The sequence below is a fragment of the Atractosteus spatula genome, chromosome 7 (genome assembly GCF_055471065.1).
Source record: "Atractosteus spatula isolate fAtrSpa1 chromosome 7, fAtrSpa1.hap1, whole genome shotgun sequence".
Lineage (NCBI taxonomy): Eukaryota > Metazoa > Chordata > Actinopteri > Semionotiformes > Lepisosteidae > Atractosteus > Atractosteus spatula.
In genome coordinates, this window is record NC_142712.1 from 14,331,941 (window position 1) to 14,350,476 (window position 18,536).

The 18,536-nt window shown below is 35.1% G+C and overlaps 1 protein-coding gene across 1 annotated transcript in view; it reads left to right on the plus strand.

Moving 5' to 3' along the window:
• Nucleotides 1-5,425, plus strand: part of slco2b1 (solute carrier organic anion transporter family, member 2B1) — a 28,812-nt gene extending 23,387 nt beyond the window's left edge. Inside the window, exons 13-15 of the mRNA XM_088921940.1 lie at nucleotides 899-963; nucleotides 1,942-2,062; nucleotides 2,217-5,425. Of these exons, the coding sequence (XP_088778066.1) occupies nucleotides 899-963; nucleotides 1,942-2,062; nucleotides 2,217-2,427 (397 nt within the window). The 3' untranslated portion in view covers nucleotides 2,428-5,425. The remainder of the gene's footprint in view (nucleotides 1-898; nucleotides 964-1,941; nucleotides 2,063-2,216) is intronic.
• Nucleotides 5,426-18,536: the final 13,111 nt, after the last annotated feature.

The following is an 18,536-nucleotide window of genomic DNA, read 5'->3' on the forward strand; positions in this document are numbered from 1 at the left end:
GAATGATTAGAGAAAAAGATAGGCATGATGAAAGGAGAAAAGCTAGTTTAACTCAGTAAAAACAAAACAAGTACAGCATGAAAAAAAGAAAGACTGGACTATTAAAAAATATTATGTTACATCACTTAAATTAACAATATCAGGTAAATGTCTGAAAAGCAATGTGTCATAGTCACGCAAGACCTAGAGAGCTTTTCAGTGTTATTGTACCATGCCAGTCATTTCTCCTACCAATCCCAATATAGCCCACAAAAACCCACATCTCTAATTGATTGATTGTCTGTAAGGCTGTTTCATCTTTAAACAGTGTAATTATTCCTTTATTCTTGTGCAATGCTGCCAAGTCCTTATCAAAACAGCAAAACATAAAGGCTCCTACATGAAAGGTACACCTTCTTTTATGACAGAAAAGTAAGAACATTTTGCCAGATCAATTCTCCTGCATTAAAGTCAATTTCACTTCCTTCAAAGGATAGATTTATTTTTTGAAGGGAGAAGTTGAATCTCACTTTTAATGAAGAAACTATTATTTGAATTTATTATCTAAAATGCTGTTAATGATGAAATACAAATATTAATAAAAATGCCTTGACTTTAGCAAGGTGAATTGCAAACCTTCTCCTTATTTAAGGCTAATTTTACAAAATCAAATCATAATTCACTCCCATCCCAAGAGATTTTATACAGTTCATGCTTGGAATCAACTTCAAGGAAACTTACTTATGCCTATAACTTTCGATAGCTGCTAACAGTTGTTGTTTTGTTCATGTTTAGCAGATGCTGTTGCTGCCAGTTTTTCTATATATTATGTACAGTAGCATTCTGTACACGAGTAGATACACGATTCCCGTGATTTCAAATCTTTCTCATGTCTACCAATGTGTCATGTCTTGTACAGGACAGTTCCACCAGAAGACAAATCCTTGGCTCTTGGGATTCAGTTTATGCTTTTCAGAGTGCTGGGTGAGTAAGAAAGGAAGAGTTGTTTAAAAAAAATGAAATTGCTGCCAAGAACAACTGGTTGTTTTTGATGTTGGTTTTTCATACTGAGGAAATATGATCTGCATGGACAAGTTATGTGGTGCTCTTAAGAAAATACAAACTGGTAAACTGTTGCTATTCAACATTACTTATGGGCAGATCAATAAATCTCCATGATTTTAAGTATGACGATAAATTTGTTTTTACCATTTAAAAGAGATGTTCATTCAACCTAAGTAGAAGAAGCAGAAAAGTGATAGGAGAAAGTGTTAGGAATTTGACGTAGAGTTTCTCCTCATTTTTTTAAGGAAAGTGTTTTAGATTATAGAGCAGATTCTCTTCTTTTTGGCTCCCTTGACAAACACTTAGTAGCAAGCAATGACATGTCTGAAGGTTTTGTTTATTAGCTTCATGCTCTGTAACTAGGATAAGCAAAGTTGAACCATGTCACCGACTAGTGTATAGGATAGACACTAGATAGAAAAGATAACTATAAGACAGGTTGGGACATGAGACGGTTTGGAATGGCCCCTATATAAGGTTTAATTTCATTCTTTAGTTTCTATGTGTGTATATATTGTAAATTCCCACCCCAAGAAAATCAATGACTGATTTAGCATGCAGTGAGAGGAAGAAAGCATGTCTTATGCATCTAAAACACGCATGGATCAATTAATATGTTTCAGGCAGACACTATGTAAACAGTACAGTAACTGGCATTTTTCTGATGAAGTTCATGGGTTTATGGATTTTTTATTCCATCCATAGGACAGCAGGTGGCCTAATTACAGTTAGTATTTTTGAAAGCAAATACCTAAGTACTGTATAATTTCACTGAATAAAAAAATATCTTTAAATATTCCATTTCCTTAAATCATCCAACATGGTAAACAGGGTATTCTCGGTTTTGTTATACTGTTTCTTAAAGAAATAGTACTAACTTATCATCTGTTCTTGAAGCTTGGATGCCTGGTCCTGTTTTGTATGGAAGTGCCATTGACACAACATGTATCCTTTGGGGGAAAAACTGCCAAAAGAAAACTTCTTGCCACTATTATGACTTGGATCTTTTTCGGCACAGGTAAGAGCCTTCACACTGCACGGAAAGTACATCTATACTAAACTCCTAAATGAGCAACTGTGTTGCATAATAGAACAAGTAAATGGTCTTGTTCTGTAGAAAAATATATACTGTAGCTATTAATTATTTTTCTCCCTGAAATTTTGTCTTCTAGGTATCTTGGACTTCAGGTATTTTTTGAAATTGGTGCCTTTTTGTGCTTCCTGATGGTGTTTTTGATATTGAGAAACTTAAAATCTCTCAAGAAAGAGCAAGAAAAACAGGCAGAAATGGAGACAAAGGAAAAAAGCCTTGAAGCCATCAAAGCTGTCAAGGAGCCTTTAATGGACAAGTCAAGTGAGAGCAACACACCACAGAAAGTGTGAAAGACAGGATAAGACACCTCTCAAGAGCTCTTAAATTTTCTTAATGCTCTAATACAGGAAAGAGAAAACTGATTTTTCTCCTGCATTCCACTTGAAGTGTTCAGAAGAGTTCTTTCCTTGTAGAACCAGCTGAGCTTGATTTGCAGCTGCAAAGGAGAAATGACAGATGATTGGTAGGTAAAAGGTGGCAAGAGGACGACATGTATTGAGAAAATGTTCTTAGCAGCCTTACTTTGGGAGTGCCACCTTTAGGCCATTTTCCGTTTTTTTTTTCTTCAAAAATCTCCTCCCTGGTTGTGTAACAGCAGTGATTTACACACAACTGAAATATACAGTATAAACAAACTGTATGGATGTGCACAGAAACTGAAAATAAAACATTATATTGCACATGTACATATCTGGAAACAATATAGCTACAGAAGAAAAATACTAATTCTATAAATCATAATTAGATGCTTTTTTAAACAGAAAAGTGTTATAGTGTATGTCTGCTGCTTGCCGGTTTAGGATCCGGCTCTCCCATCACCCTGATTTGGATAAACCAGTTAGAAAATAGATGGTTGGATGTTATATGTCCACACCCGAGTCCTGCAAAACAATGTGTAAGAGTGTTGATGCTAATGAAATAAAACAATAATTGTCAGGCATTCTACATGAAAAGTGCATTACAGGGAAGATCATACTGCTGATCTTCAGGTTCAATATGTCCCCCTTTCATCAGGTTAGAAGGGTGATTTAATGTTTGATGTACAGTACAGTATGAGCCAGCTTAAGATGTTCTATTGCATTGGTAACCCTCAAGAATGTCTACACCAATTAATTTGTGTTTCAGAAGTCCAGGTATCAGAAGAACCATCGGTTATCCAAAGCTCCACAGCTTTATTGAATTAAAAACACATTTAGTTTTCATTGTACTGGATCTCTTTCTTATGTATTTGAAGCAAATCCTTCACTTAGTAGGGATTTTTTTTTATTACGCACATACTCAAATTAAACCTTTAAATCTTCTAGATAGTGGCCCTTTAGGCTGTAAATGGGGAGCTTTTGCTGTAGTGGCTGGATTTTCTAAGTAGTCTCCCCTATAGGTTTCTCCTCCTCCCACTTTCATGCAGAAATATATTTCAGATAAGTTACCCATTGGACTAGAATGTTCTATATTCTTTCCAGATCCCCAGTGTGCAATATTCTAAAGAATGCTGTATGTGAAACACATTCTCTTCGTTCCTTACAAAACTTCTTCAAACCTGTTTTGTGTGATTAGATACTAAGAGGCATTAAAATAGCTTGAAATGTCATTGCTTCCAAAATCTATCCATTGCATTTTTAATGCCTCCCAATATATAATGTCAAAACATTTTTCTATTTTTATAGACACAAACCTTAATTTTTAAAAGTACACTACTAAGCAGTATATATTAAAATTATTAGAGGACTGATTTGTGATTTATGTTTATGATATGTAAGAATCAATGCTTTATAATTATTATTTTTTTATTATGGAAGTTATTCAGAAACATTTTAATTTCTCATATTTACCAAAGAAAGACTAGGTTTATGAACTCTCTAGGAACACCAGCCTCTTTATCTTGGCTGAGATGTATAAGCTTGCTGTCTTACCAGTTAAAACTGAATAAATCCAGCGTCCAGTGCTTGAAATGTGCAGTGAGCATTTCAGAGTACTATGTGCTTTCATCAGTTGTTCTGGGCAGACAAGGGTGCTGTCAGAGTGGGCAAAGTAGAGCAACATTTAGAAATCCCAAAATACAGAGGGGTTATGGAATGAGAAAATTATTTTTTGAGTTATTTCATAAAATATATTGCTGAACCACTTTCACATTGTTTCAAATTCCCCAAAAATGCCCCCTGGAAATTGTAGTAGTATGGAGCAGTGGTCAGGGTTTTGGTCTCAACACTGGACGTTTGTGTGTTCATGTCCCAGGTGAGAAAGTGCTGACGTACCATACCCCTGAGCATGGTACATCATCTGTACTGTAAAAGTAAAATACCCAGCTTTGTACAGTAAATGGATGCAAAAGTAAGTTGCTTTAGGTCAAATTGTCAGCTAAATAAGAAATTAAAGGCCAGGCTTTTAGATGATCTAAAAACAACTTTGATTTAGAACATAAACTATTAGATAATAAAGGATTATCTAATAGTTTTATTTTTTAAATAATAGTTTAAACACAATTACTTTTTTGTAATTTTGACAATTACTACTGAGTACTTTTTAAGAATGGATTTCTGTATAGAGTAATTACTTTGTGACTGAAATCAAGACCTACTGATTTTTATAATATGTGAAATTTTATTTTGAGACTAGAAAGGATTCCATCTGGTTAGCAAACCTTTTTTTGCTATAAACAGCTACTGATGTTCATGAAACATTAATTCAGGTGTTCATAAATTCCATAAAATGTGAAAAAGTAAGCTTCCGTAGTGTGCTAGGTCTCATAATGTGATACATAAAACTTTCACTGTAGGCTACAAAATGACCTTTATAACATTTTATTTTTGCTCCCAAAAATGTGTATAATATGTATAAAAAATACTGCAATTTAGTTAGAAATATACTAATTACACATTAAAATGTTGTATTTGTTAATGCCTTTCACATATTCATGTTTATAAGAAAATGTAATACCTATAGCTTTGCACATATTTGTTAAAGATGATCATATCAATGGAAAGCTAAATACAGCCTTTAGAAATTAGTCTTAGTATCAAGTCAAATGTCTTCATAACATAATGTATTCTTCTGCAAAGTATCCCAGATCATCACCACCAGTTCCGTTTTGAATCATAGAAGTGGCTGTATACAGTTTAAAACATTCTACTGCTAGATTTCAGGAAAAAAAATAGTTCACACTAAATTTTAAGTGAAAGTGGAAGTTTAATCAATACTTACTAAACTGTTGTGAAGTGTAAAATGTATTTCTGAGCCATTTTGTGTTTTATACTTAAAGGAAAATTTAAAATAAAATATCATATTCTCTTCATACACCCTATGTATTCCTTTTTCTTTTCCCCCAGTATTGCACCTTCAGTATTAAGTTGGAATATATTCACATGGATTCTAACCCTTTAATTAAAAGACTTAAGTTAAAGTATTGTAAAATACAGAGTAAACATTTTTTTGGTAATTTTTTAACATTATTTTTCAGTGCTACAGTATATACTGTACTACAGGCAATTCTAGGACACTTCAAACATTGAAATACAATTGAAGTGGTATGCATTTCGGATGACACCAGCTAAAATAGACATCTCCTGAACTGTATTTATAGTCCTGTAGATTTTTTTCTCATGCATTTTTAATCTGGAAATCTAAATCTACAAAAAATGATGTGATCTGTTTCCTCAAAAGGTATTCCAAGTTAAACCTCCATGTAAAGTTAATAATAACACTGCTATATTTAAACAGAATGTGATATTATTGAATGAATGAATAATTCAGTGACAAACTGAGGAGGGAAAAATGCCTTAGAGAAATGGTGCATTATGAGAAGCTCCTCAGAGTTTCAGGAGGGTCACAAAGGACAAACTGCACATAAAGAGCAAATCACTAGATGTCTCTGGTGATTTATTTCAATTTTCAGCCATGTTGAATAAATGGCTCCCTTGCCACCAGACAGCAAAAGGGAAAATTAGTACTACTATGTAGGTAAGCCTCATGGTGCCACTGTGACTGTTAATTTGCTAGTCCCTAGTGAGGCTGGTTTGAGATTTCTTGGGTTAAGCTTGTCCTATAACACTGTTTTTTTTCAAACCTATTTTCAGTGTCTATTTTTTTCTAGTTTGATCCAGATGCTGTACAATTGTTCTCCTTACATCCCATGCTTGCTCGTAGATATAAAAGGCAAAAAGCGTTTTCTGACACCAGCTCATCAGCACTTAAATCTGTTTACAAATAGGAACAGTTAAGCTTCCTCTGATTAGGGATGGGACCCCTTTGCACTTTCTGTACATATAGTTGTGCTGCTATTGCAGATAGCACTGCTGCCAAAATGATGCAGGCCTAGTCCACTTACAGAGCAAACTATCTGTATTTCATACTATTAGATTTGCAAATATATAAACATAACCTGGCTTTGCTGTAAAATGATCAGATAATTTCATTGATAAAATCTAGTTGATCATATTGGGAATATTTGTATTTAAGTATATTTGTATTTACTGTAAGGATTTGACATGGTGCTATTTTCAGAAACAGCTCAAATCACTACTGCTACAGTAACTACACACTATCCTTTCATTATCAGGAAGCCATTATTGTGATTTGGTGGAGGTTGTGGCAAATCGGAGCCAATCCTGAAAGTACACTATAGGATACAAGCTGAGAGAATGAGAGTGCATGACTGTTCACCCCAAATCAGTTTGCTGCTGGGCAAAACCCAGCCAGCATGACTTTTAGACATGAGAAAAACCCACAACCTAGAGAGAACATGCAATGTCCGGAGAGACAGACAAACTGTACAAGGCCTTAATTTAATTCAAGATCCTTGAACTGTGAGGCAAAAGTGTTAACTACTGTGCTAGTAAATGCGTATATTTAATACAACTCATAATCAGAGACAAAGCTTGAAGAGGGTCTTACAATTGGACGTGCACATTATACTGTAATATCTCTTCATAAACTTGCATTTGTGTGATTGCCCCATTGGATTGTCAAGAAAGAAGAAAAGAAAATCAAAAATAGCCAGTGGGTTTGCTAGTTTCTCATAGAATATCTTATTTCCAAATTTCCAAAATTTCCTTAATATTTTTTTCTGCAAAGCCCTATTCCTCTAGTGAAAAAAAATTACACTATCATGGAAGCAACCAAATATTTTACATCCGTGGAACTACCACAGTAATTAGAAGAGACCACAGATTGTTCTGTGCACTTGTGCACAGAGTTTACTTTTTCCAAAACACTGTTTAAACTACACATGTGAAACTTGGTTAATTTAGAGCTTTAGCTGTTACTATTTAGGACAAATAAGACACGAAACAGAAATGATTCATTTGATCCAGATATCTGGTAACTATATTGTCCTTGCCCAATCGAGTTTTTCAAAGTCAGGGCTTATATTAAGGTTCTGGTTTGTCAAAAAATTGGAATTAAAAAGTAATAAGGAAATTGCTTACAATAATAACATTCATTTTTTGCTTCCAGTACTTAAGTGGGTAGTCAGTTGGGTTCAGACCACTTCTGGGGGTGATCTTTGTCCCCTGTTTTCAAAACCTGTACTGTACAGGTCATTTTGTAATGCATTATACTTAGCTCATCTTTATTGGTTTACCTAATGCCATTAATTTCTCTATTACTATGTCCTAGTAGTAAAAAGAAAGAAGACATTTACAGAAAAAGTTTTAAAGGACAACATTTTATTTTGATGCATCATCATGTGTTGAGGGCTTTGAAAATAATTTTATTCGGAATATGTATTTTAAGAAAACCTCCCTCACTGTTATTTTTATGTGGGCTATTGGCACGACAGCCATGATTAATGAAGCTTTCACAGTAAATTGCTTCACAGAATGAGTCACTGGCAATCTGACTCACAGATTTACTTTGGTATTTTCTGTATTCATTCAGAATGTTATCTTACCTAATCTATCATGCTAAATATAAAGAACACAGTTGATTTTTCATTTTCTATTACAGTATGTGAAATTACATTTAATGTTTTCTGAATTAATTAGATATGACATGCTGTAAGGTCAATGTACTTGCTGTATTTAATGTGACAGTCAACTTTTATAAGCTATTTTGTAAATTTCTAATATTTTGGGATTCATTCTTGAGACCTTCTTAGGAGCATTACCACAGCTTCACAGAAGATAAATACAATTGTGTTCCTTGTGCTTTTTTATCTCTCTTATTTAGCAACTGATTAAGTTTGAAATTAATTCCAATGGGAAAACTATAGTGTGTCCTTTGGGGTATGTTAAAAGCAAGTGTGGCCATAGACTGCTCTAAATAAGCTTAACATTTATGCTGACAGATTGATTTTTAAATAGTGGGCAGCAATTGTCATTGTTGTAAGGAAATTAAGAGTTGTATACAAATACTGTATAAAACAATTTTATTAAATAAAAAAAATAATTTCTGTATGTAAAACATGGTCTGATAGTTGACCCTGATTGATTCCAAAATGTATTGGAAGGCGTCCATCTGAAAAATTAAGCAATAACAAAATTTAATAGGGAGTTGTTTTAGTATGGAAGTATGCCAATTTTTTTATTTTTGAAAGCATGCTTATTTTCAAGAAAAAATACACATATATTTAATCACAGTTAACTTTTTTAGTTTACTTTAGGCTGCCCATAGTCTAGGCTGGGTAAACAAAATGTCCACCAAGGCCAAAATGAGTGACTGTTCATTCTCTTTGGTTCTCTCTTGTGGAGCCCTTTATGCCATCAACATTAAATTCATGTTATTCAAAATTCAAATAATGTTTAAAACATTAACAGAAGCTAAAATTAATGTTTGTGATGTATCTAGTATCAGCAGCCATATCACCCTGCAACTCACAACTGGCAACCCACTGAAGCTAAGCTAGTATGAGCCTGGTCAGTACCTGGATGGGAGACCTCCGGGGAAAAACTAAGGTTGCTGCTGGAAGAGGTGTTAGTGGGGCCAGCAGGGGGTGCTCACCCTGCGGTCTGTGTGGGTCCTAATACCCCAGTATAGTGAGGGGGACACTGTACTGTAAACAGGCGCTGTCCTTTGGATGAGATGTAAAACCGAGGTCCTGACTCTCTGTGGTCATTAAAAATCCCAGGGTGTCTCTCGAAAAGAGTAGGGGTGTAACCCTGGCGTCCTGGCCAAAGTTCCCATTGGTCCTTACCAATCATGGCCTCCTAATAATCCCCATCTATGAATTGGCTTCATTACTCTGCTCTCCACTCCACTGATAGCTGATGTGTGTTGAGCGTTCTGGTGCACTATGGCTGCCGTTGCATCAGCCAGGTGGATGCTGCACATTGGTGGTGGTGGAGGGGAGTCCCCATTACCTGTAAAGTGCTTTGAGTGGAGTGTCCAGAAAAGCGCTATATAAGTGTAAGCAATTATTATTATCCATCAAAAGACCAATAAATGTATCTTGGTAATAGACAGTTTTAGAAGTGGTCATTACAAGAGTACAGTAAGTCAATAAATAAATGACCTGATATGACATTGTGACTGACCGTACTTTTGGCTAGGGTGGCCCTGGGAATCTGAATGTTTACGAAACATTATTGCAGCATTTTTAAAGGCCCAGTCCTCCTCCCCTTTATTACAAAATCTTCTTGTAGCACATCCTTTTACATACTCAGCATCACTTATGAGCCCCATGTGATAACGTGGAGACTACTCCTTCACCAATATCCACATAATTAACTAATTACCACCCACTGAGCCCGTTTATGATTGTTAGAGGCCTTTTGGTGGCCTCTAGAGGCAGGCTGACTGCTTCTACAGTCCCCTTATAAATCTGCCTGCCACAAGTATACTTTTAAAAAGACCTTCAGAATTTACAGTTTGAAGTTTAAACTTCTTAAACAGTTTAATGGCTTTTGAACACACCTTTACAATCTCACAAAAACAGAATTTTGGACTCAGTCCAGCTTAGAGTGACCAGATAAGAGTAATCGTGCATTCCCAGGGTGAAAGAACTACCTTACTTTGCAAGACTAAGTGCATTCAAAACTGAATTATGTGGAAATATATTTAAAGCATAGAATAGGAGGCTTGTTTTATTCAAATAACCAAAAGTAGCTATAAGTCTTACTGTCAAGTCATCGTAAATTCCGTTCAATGTTTAAAGAACAGGCAAAAACCTACACTATGTACAGTACATGTCTCTGCAGTTTCACATTAAGAATAACATACATGTACGTTTGGAAAGCCGTGTCATTTCCAATTTAACCTGGGAATGTTCACTAACACTGTGTCGTACTTCGTGTATACAAAAAAATAGTGTGATGATATTCTTGTTGCATTAAGTTTAATAACTTGACATGAGACAATATTATTTTATTGCATGTGTAAGGGTTCTTAGGGTTTCCACCCTTGCTGCTCCTGCCCTGCCAGTTCGTCCCTCACTGCCTGGGTGCCAACCTGGGTCTCTGGCGTCACACAACCGGGAACTTGCCGACTGAGCTAAAGGAGACCTCCCTCAGCAGGGGTGTTTATTCGTTACACATGTAATGCAAGATTAATGTAGTCGGCAATATTGTTCACAAATTAACTCTCTCGTTTGAACGCAATACTATCTCGTATAAAAGCAATGAATATTTTTTTCTCCATGGCACTAATAAGCTTTCATATATATTGCCACTAGAGGGGATATTGTTTGTTGTTATTGTTATATTCACTGCCTGCATAAACTCTGCTTCTCTGTAGCTAACAGCACATATTAAGATTACGTGGCAAACAGCCACGTTTGCTCAAACCCAAGAAACTGGCGACCAAAGTTAATGCAGACTTCATGAAAGGTTCAATTAATGGTTTTTATTATTAAATTACTCTTACTGGATCTGACTTTTGTCTATGAGATTTTGTTTTGAAGAGTTTGCTGATTAGTAGCAAATAAAAGTCAGTCATTCAAGCACTGAATATCAGGAAGAAGTTCAATTAAAAGGCGAGTCTTACTGTACATTTCTACTGTTTAATTGCTGTACAAAAATTGCCTTATACAGTAGTTGAATAAATTCAGTAAGTATTTTGAATTATATGTGCAGTATATAAAACATTCTCATACCCCCTTTAGGATCTTTATATGCCTGGTGCCCCATAGGCTTAGAACTCCTGAATTAGAAAAGTGAAAAAAGAAATAAACTAGATCTGTGCAATGGCCTGTTCTCACTTGTCACTATTTTTATATTCTTATGTACCCTGCAGTAAAAATACCATCTTTTAAATCTGAGAAAAATGAATGCTTCCCATAATACTATAGAATTTCACCGGTTGAAGCTTCCTGACCATTACATATAATATGTACTTTTTAAGTATTAATCTTATATTATTTTGTATAACCTTTGTAAATTTGCATGGTTGTAATTTGATTGTGGTGCGTTTTTATCATCACAAAGCTTTTTTTTTTAATTATTTTTAGTAAGTATTGTTTTATTGTAAGTAATACTTTGCTTATTGTCTCAACCACAAATATTTTTTTAAACTGTTTTAGTATGTCACACTGGGAGTTAGTCCAAATAGCATATCCACATCACTCTGTTAAAACCAAAGTAATGATAAGTTTCTTTTTACTGTACCCCTAAAACCACCATGCAATTATGTTTAAAGTGATGGAAATTACCAAATTACCACTACTTCCACAACCAGTAAAAAGTCAATATGCCTGTGAAATTGCCCAAGTCTGATGACAGAAGAGACTGCAAAGCATGCCGGAATTCAATTTAATGTTTCATAAAGACAAATAAGCATTAATTATGTACTTAAGGACTAAGAGAGGTGTTTGCTGAAAAGACAGATACTGTACATTGATTGAGGTTTAGTAATTTAGAAAACCCACTGGGCATAATCACTACTGAAGTCACATTTAGCCAACCTCATTAGATTTGGGAATGTGACTATAATGTAGTTGTATCATTATTCCATAATTATCCTATATAGCGATATATAGGAAACATAGGAAATCAGCAATACACCCAGATACTAATCTTTTCATAATATGGAATATTAGTAGCTTTTTAATTACTGTATACTGTAGTATTGTTTTTGTTGTAAACATAGATTTTTGTGTATTTAGATTCAAATTTCTAAAGTCTTGTGAAAAAGCCCTATACAAAATTTCTCTAAATGTATTAAATATCAATAAGAACATAACATAACACAAGAGTAAGCCCCAGCTATTCAGCTACAGTAATTGAGCAGCTACAGTAATTCACAGTTTCATCCAGTCATTCCTTCAAAGAAACCAGGGTATTCCCTTAAAGAACTGCATAATCCCTCAAGGTTTACTACAGGTTTCTCTGTCCAGCTCCTAGTAAAGTTTTAAATTTCTTTTTATCTGTTGAGCTGAAGCATTTGTATTAGTGATTTTTGTGATTGCAAGATACCGGTTGAGAAAACTGATTTGAAAATAGATAAACCCCCTTGATAGCAACCTTAATTATCTCAATCAAGTTGATTTGTACCTATGCTGCCTTCAGAAGTGAAAATTGCACTCTGATTGCATTACTATACTTTGTGAACAGAAAAACACACATATACAATAAATTAACATTACTAAAAAAAATCATGTCAGACGCATCTATTCTGTAAAAGTAGAATAAAATAACATTAAACTTTTCCTCCTGAAAAGCCTATAGTGTGAACACCACCAGTTAAGCAGATGGTATTTTAAATGCTGGCTAAATGAATTTACCAGGATTATATATTTTTTAATCACTTTCATGTAAAAAAAAATAGGGAAAAGGTCATGGTAATGCAACAACGATTCCAGGAAACAGTAGTATATTTTCATAACCCTGGTTCCTTGGAAAGGAAAGCAGTTATCAGCAATATGAAATGCAACATCACAGACTTTTGCTGAAGTCATATGTCAAACCAACCAAAATGCTCTCGGTCATATCATACTGACCCATCTTTTATTACCTAGAAGACGGCAAGACATGATTGAATCTATTCCCATTTTTAGCCTGATTAGAAGCTGAATGAGAACAAACCAAAAAGGGCAATAACTGCATTCTTGTTTTCAGGCAACCACGGTTGTGTAGAAAACCTAGCTTTCTCTTTCAAGGATGAGATGCAGGCAATAGGTACTGTATAAACATAATACTAATTACCAGAATAGGTCAGGCTCTACAGGAAGGAATGAGCCCCCCTCTGAGTGAGAGAGGCAGCAAGATGAAATTAAGGTCCCAAGAGGGTTCTAAATATTTAACAGGAAGTTGAAATGTCCAAGCTCCATAAGAGAACTGAGTAGCAAGGTGGTATAAGCTAAAAGTTTTTCATTCAATCCTACAAATGCAACAAACCTTGAGCACAGAGGGATTCTTCCTGTCACCCAGTGGGAATGTACTGTACTGTAGAGACAGGACAAGTGAATGTGCCCTGAAGGAAAAAATCAAAATCACATGCCAGGAGGAAAAAGCCTCCATTTTGTCAGAATACTGGTGCCATGTGGAATCTGTTTGGTCACACAGATGGGACCTGATCCAGATTGAAGTCTGGGAAAAAAAACAGAGTGACCACAATGCTCCCTCTTGATTTATATAATGGACTAAAGTGATGTACCTGGGTAAACTGGGAAGAATGAGGAGAAGCTCCAGAAAAAAAACTGCCCGCAACACATTTGTGTGAAGTACTATACATGGCAGGAACCAAACCTCACAAGTGCCATGTCCTATCCATACAGTGGCCACTCTAAGGAAAGTTCTGTCTCTTATGAAACTTCCATAGGCACTTCTTGGTCATGAAAGGCTTGATCAAATGGGGCACCTTCATCAAGATTTTGAGGACACACTTCTACGTTGGTAGACAGGAGTTGGAGATTGTCATCATCTAGTTAAGAAATAACCACAAAAATTGTCACACATGTAAAAAGCCCAACAGTAAGACCTGCAGAGTTGTCACTATCTGCCCCTGAAGCTGGTGATACCCCTATAAGGGCAGCATTGCCCCTATAGAAAAATATACCAGGGCAGACATGAGAACCCTGTTTCTCCCTCTAAAGGTTTCACAATCATCTCCCCCAGTTGAGGACATACATGTTCCTCACTAGGAGAGGGGCCACAGCTACTATATTTTTTAATATGTTTTGTACCGCTCCCGGGTGCCACAGAAATCCTGAAAGTTACAGTATACATAAAAGTCTTGTAATTTTCCAGCCTGGGGGAAGGAAAATATTCAAGTCATCATTCAAGTCAACAGAAAACAACCAATGGTGAAGATTAAAAGCATTTAGCAAGCAGACAGCAACTGGAATGTACCCCCAAAAAAGAAAGTTTTAGGCACCACAAATCCGGAATGGGCTGTAGAGAGATGTTTCTTCTTAAGAAAAGAAAGTGTTTTGAAAGAAAACACTCTCCCAACAACAAGGTTCTGCTATATAAAAGGTGTTGATTCAGTGTCATTGAGGAACTGTTTTGGCTTTTTGAGAGTAAATGAGAAGCTCATTAAATGCAGGGCCAAAAAATGGTTGCTTTGTCTTCATCTTGAACTTTTCCCCTTGTCAGCCAAGGCAGTCCTCCAATATGTACTTATTGATACAGTATATGAAAGTACTTAATTCTAGTAATAATATTGTATATTAATGAATAACACTGCATTTTACAGTTATTACTTACAAATGTATACAGTGAATTTTCTTTTTAGCTTCATTTTTCAGGATTTTAATGATTTTGTACAGTATAAAAATTAAGTACAGACTAAGAAAATAAAGGTTTTATAGATTTATTCCATAAGTGTGAGAATAGCAGAGGCAGGAAGTCTTGTGTGACTGTCAAGAACCTCTACTGATTCATTCACTGGAGTCTAGAACACTGTTGCTTTAACTAGTTTGTTAAAGTGAGAACTAGTTCTTCCTTAATCAAAAAATATATTTATACAGTATACAGTATATTACATTTACATATTTTACTATGTGCACAAAAATATATATTTTTGAGGTGCATTAAATTGAAAACAAGGAAATTAAGAGCAGGTAAGTTGAGATTTACCTCTGCAGCAGTACTGTTTAAGATTTAGAAAATTTGAAAAAATTACAAATTAAGAAAAAGGCATGAAAAGCAGAAAGGAGTCAGTAACATCCAGTTTAGTCAAGCTGCTGGAAGAAGGCAAGAGACTGACTTACGAAGTATTGCTTGTTCAGAATTCTCGGTAAGAAGCATACTGTAACTGATACATTACCAGGGTTTGTTTTCTTACGGAATTTTTTTCTAAGTCTTGGCAAGGGACGAGCATCTTGCGTGGTGTGAAAATGATCAGGTGCTCTCAGTCTTGCCTTCCTGCCTGTGGTTCACAGACAGGCTTCAGCATGCTGCACCACTCGGCACAACAGACAGCTTTCTGGCAATGCATGGAGATTTCCTGCACTGGGAAAAAAATTCCAGGTGGACTTTCGTCTTAAGTTTCTCTTCCCATGCAGTAGATCTGAAGCATGTGCAGGAGTCAGGTGTCTACTAATTACAGAAAAAGTGAGTGATGAATGGCATACAGTATCTCCAAAACAAAAAAAGATATGGTGCCTTTATACCGTATGATAATGCTGATAGTATTGCACAACACTATAATCCCTCTCTTAATGTTCTGTTCATCAGAATTAAAAAAAATGTACAGTAGTTTAATCAATTAGAAATCAAAGCAATCAAAATTAACATTTAGAAGACACGGAAATGTTATCTTATGTAATAAAGTTTTGGGTTTAGGGGGAGTTATAATATAACTTCATTTTCCATTATGGTTACATTTCAGATTAAAATAATTAAGACAGGATACTGTGTAGAATAGCTTTTTTTCAAATTTGATGTGACTCCATTTGGGACTGTAGTCACTGTTAGGATTAACACAATCTAATATGCATCTATATCTGGAAAAAAAATAAGATAAAACTGAAGTGTCACTCATCTGACACAGATTTTATATATACAATGTATACATTTTATCACATTAGTATTTTAATTTCAAGCTTATTGCTTAAAACAGGCTGTTGAAGCATGTTACTGTCTCTAGGTGATTCATTCTTATTTAATTAACATTAAATGATAATCCAGATAGAACCAACAGCACAGATAAAAATGGGGTTTTAAATAGCAATCATTTAAGACCCTAAGCATGAAAATGAAAATTAAAGTTGACGACAAATATTTTGACAATTATAAAACTCCTGGTCTTGGCAACAGTTGCAACATTATATTGATTTCTAAGTGCTATTGAATATAAAACCACAAAGATGCAATAGATCTAATTTTAACATTGTCAGACTGATGAACTTTTATGAAAATATATGTATATATATATACATATATGTATATGCAGATATGTATTTTAGATATGTATTAAAAATGTACAGTAAGTAGAATTAAAATCGAGTTTGCATCTAAAAAAACAAACGTAGTATATGAATCTGATTAGGATAATTTTATAGTCCCCACTTACAAAATAAACTTCATACTTTTTGTTTCATGACCTATAATTCCAATGAATCTGTTTGTAAAACTCCAGTAAGCAAAACATCTGGAAAAGTGTTTAGATGGTATGATCAGAAACAGCTTTTGGCAAGATCCTTAAAAGGCTTAGGAGGTAATTACAGAGTTGGAAAAAGTAGTGGGAAAGTACGTAGGAGATACAGTACTTCATTAGGAAGGGAAAGGATACCAAGAGATACAAGTTGTTGAGAAAAAGTGATCACTTTAACTCACCCAAAACAAGAGCCAGATCGACTAGACCACAGATTAGAAAGGCTAGAATGTCATGTTTGTCAATGAGAACTAGAGGTCCTCAGCATCTGTAGAAGCTGGCCATATCATATCAGTGTATGAAATCATCGTAAAAGTACGGAACTTGTGGTAATGCATAACACAAAATATGCGAAGCCATAGAAAGAACTTCAAATCAGAAACCCAGGAGTAAAATATGGGGGTTAGGTGAGCTTTTGCATTGTATTTGCTTATTCGGTCCTTGCAGTTTTGGCTGCAGAAACCAGAGCAAAAACAGACAGAAAACTACATCAAACTCAATAGAGTATTATTTTCAGTTGGGGAACTCACTTGTCTAACCTGTTACTTCATGTAAAGTAGATGAAACACTTATTCATTTTGCTATATGCATCAAGTCGCCAGCCAAGTCCCACGTAACTTATACCCAGTACCCACGTACTGTATCTACTTTCATACTACTTTTTTCCAACTCAGTAATCACCTCCTAAGCCTTTTAAGGATCTTGACAAAAGCTGATTACATTTGATCTAATAATGACAGGGGGAGGGTAGGGTTTGAACCTACCTTGACGAACTTGTCTTTTGAATTAGCCGCCTCCTCACTAGACATCATTTTCTTTATTTGGCTTTATTTGGCAAGGAGGTAGTGGCAACTCCAGCCTCCTGGCCTCCTGCCGAGGCTTGACATTGATAAGATAAGGCCAAGCCCAAATGATTCTGTATGGAAAATCAATGTAACACAGTAATGGCTAACGATGATATACAGTACTGTATTTTTGCGTCTGCCCTGAGACAACCCATCGCAGAAATTTGCCTGACCTGAATAAGAAATTTAAAAACCCTGATGCAAAATCTGATCATATCATTCATACACTGTAATTTACTTTTAGTAGTCTTATATTAAGACCGATGACTCAAGCATCTATATTCTAACCTTCAAAACAAATTTGCAGACTGAAATAAATGAATAACTAAGGACGAAAGTATTGCATGCTGTATTTGTATCGCATTTTTATTGTTTTCTTTTTATTACACTCTAAAATACCAAGGTGTCTTCTGCCTTATGCCATCTTATTACTATCTTATTGACTGTGAATGTTCAGCACAAAGCTGTGATACATAATGCAGTTTAGTTTATTTTTAAAATTCTCAAAACATTGCATGCAGTAAATAAAAACATGATGTAATAAATCAAGAATAATATTATTGATAATAGGTGCTGTTATAGAATTAGCAGTCTATTGTACAATTTGCTTTAAATATTCTCTGCTGTACACTTCCAAACACACCGTGGCAAAATTACACAAACCAGAAAAACGGGGAAAGTTTCTTAATGATCCACTGAAAACGCTAAAACTGAAATTATTTCAATATCTTTACATCCACTCCCCCTTCATAATTGCAAATATTGTTATCACTATCAGTAAAGCATTATGTATTTATCAGAATTGAGAACTTTTTGGTTCACTGAATTAATCTTGGCTTCAGACAGCAACTTCAACGGAGGGGATTTCTAAATCATTTAGCTCCACGGAATACTCTGCAGCGAACTTGGAAGATCTGAGCTTGGCACAAATACCCAAGTTATTGTTTAACTTTTGGAATATCCCATGTTATTTATTGTAATTGCATGGCTGGATTTCACTTCATCTGCAGATGTAAAACAGCAGGAAGAGATTAGAAGAGAACATTGGAATACTTATTGCTTCTCTTTTTAGAGCTTTTTATGGCCAACAG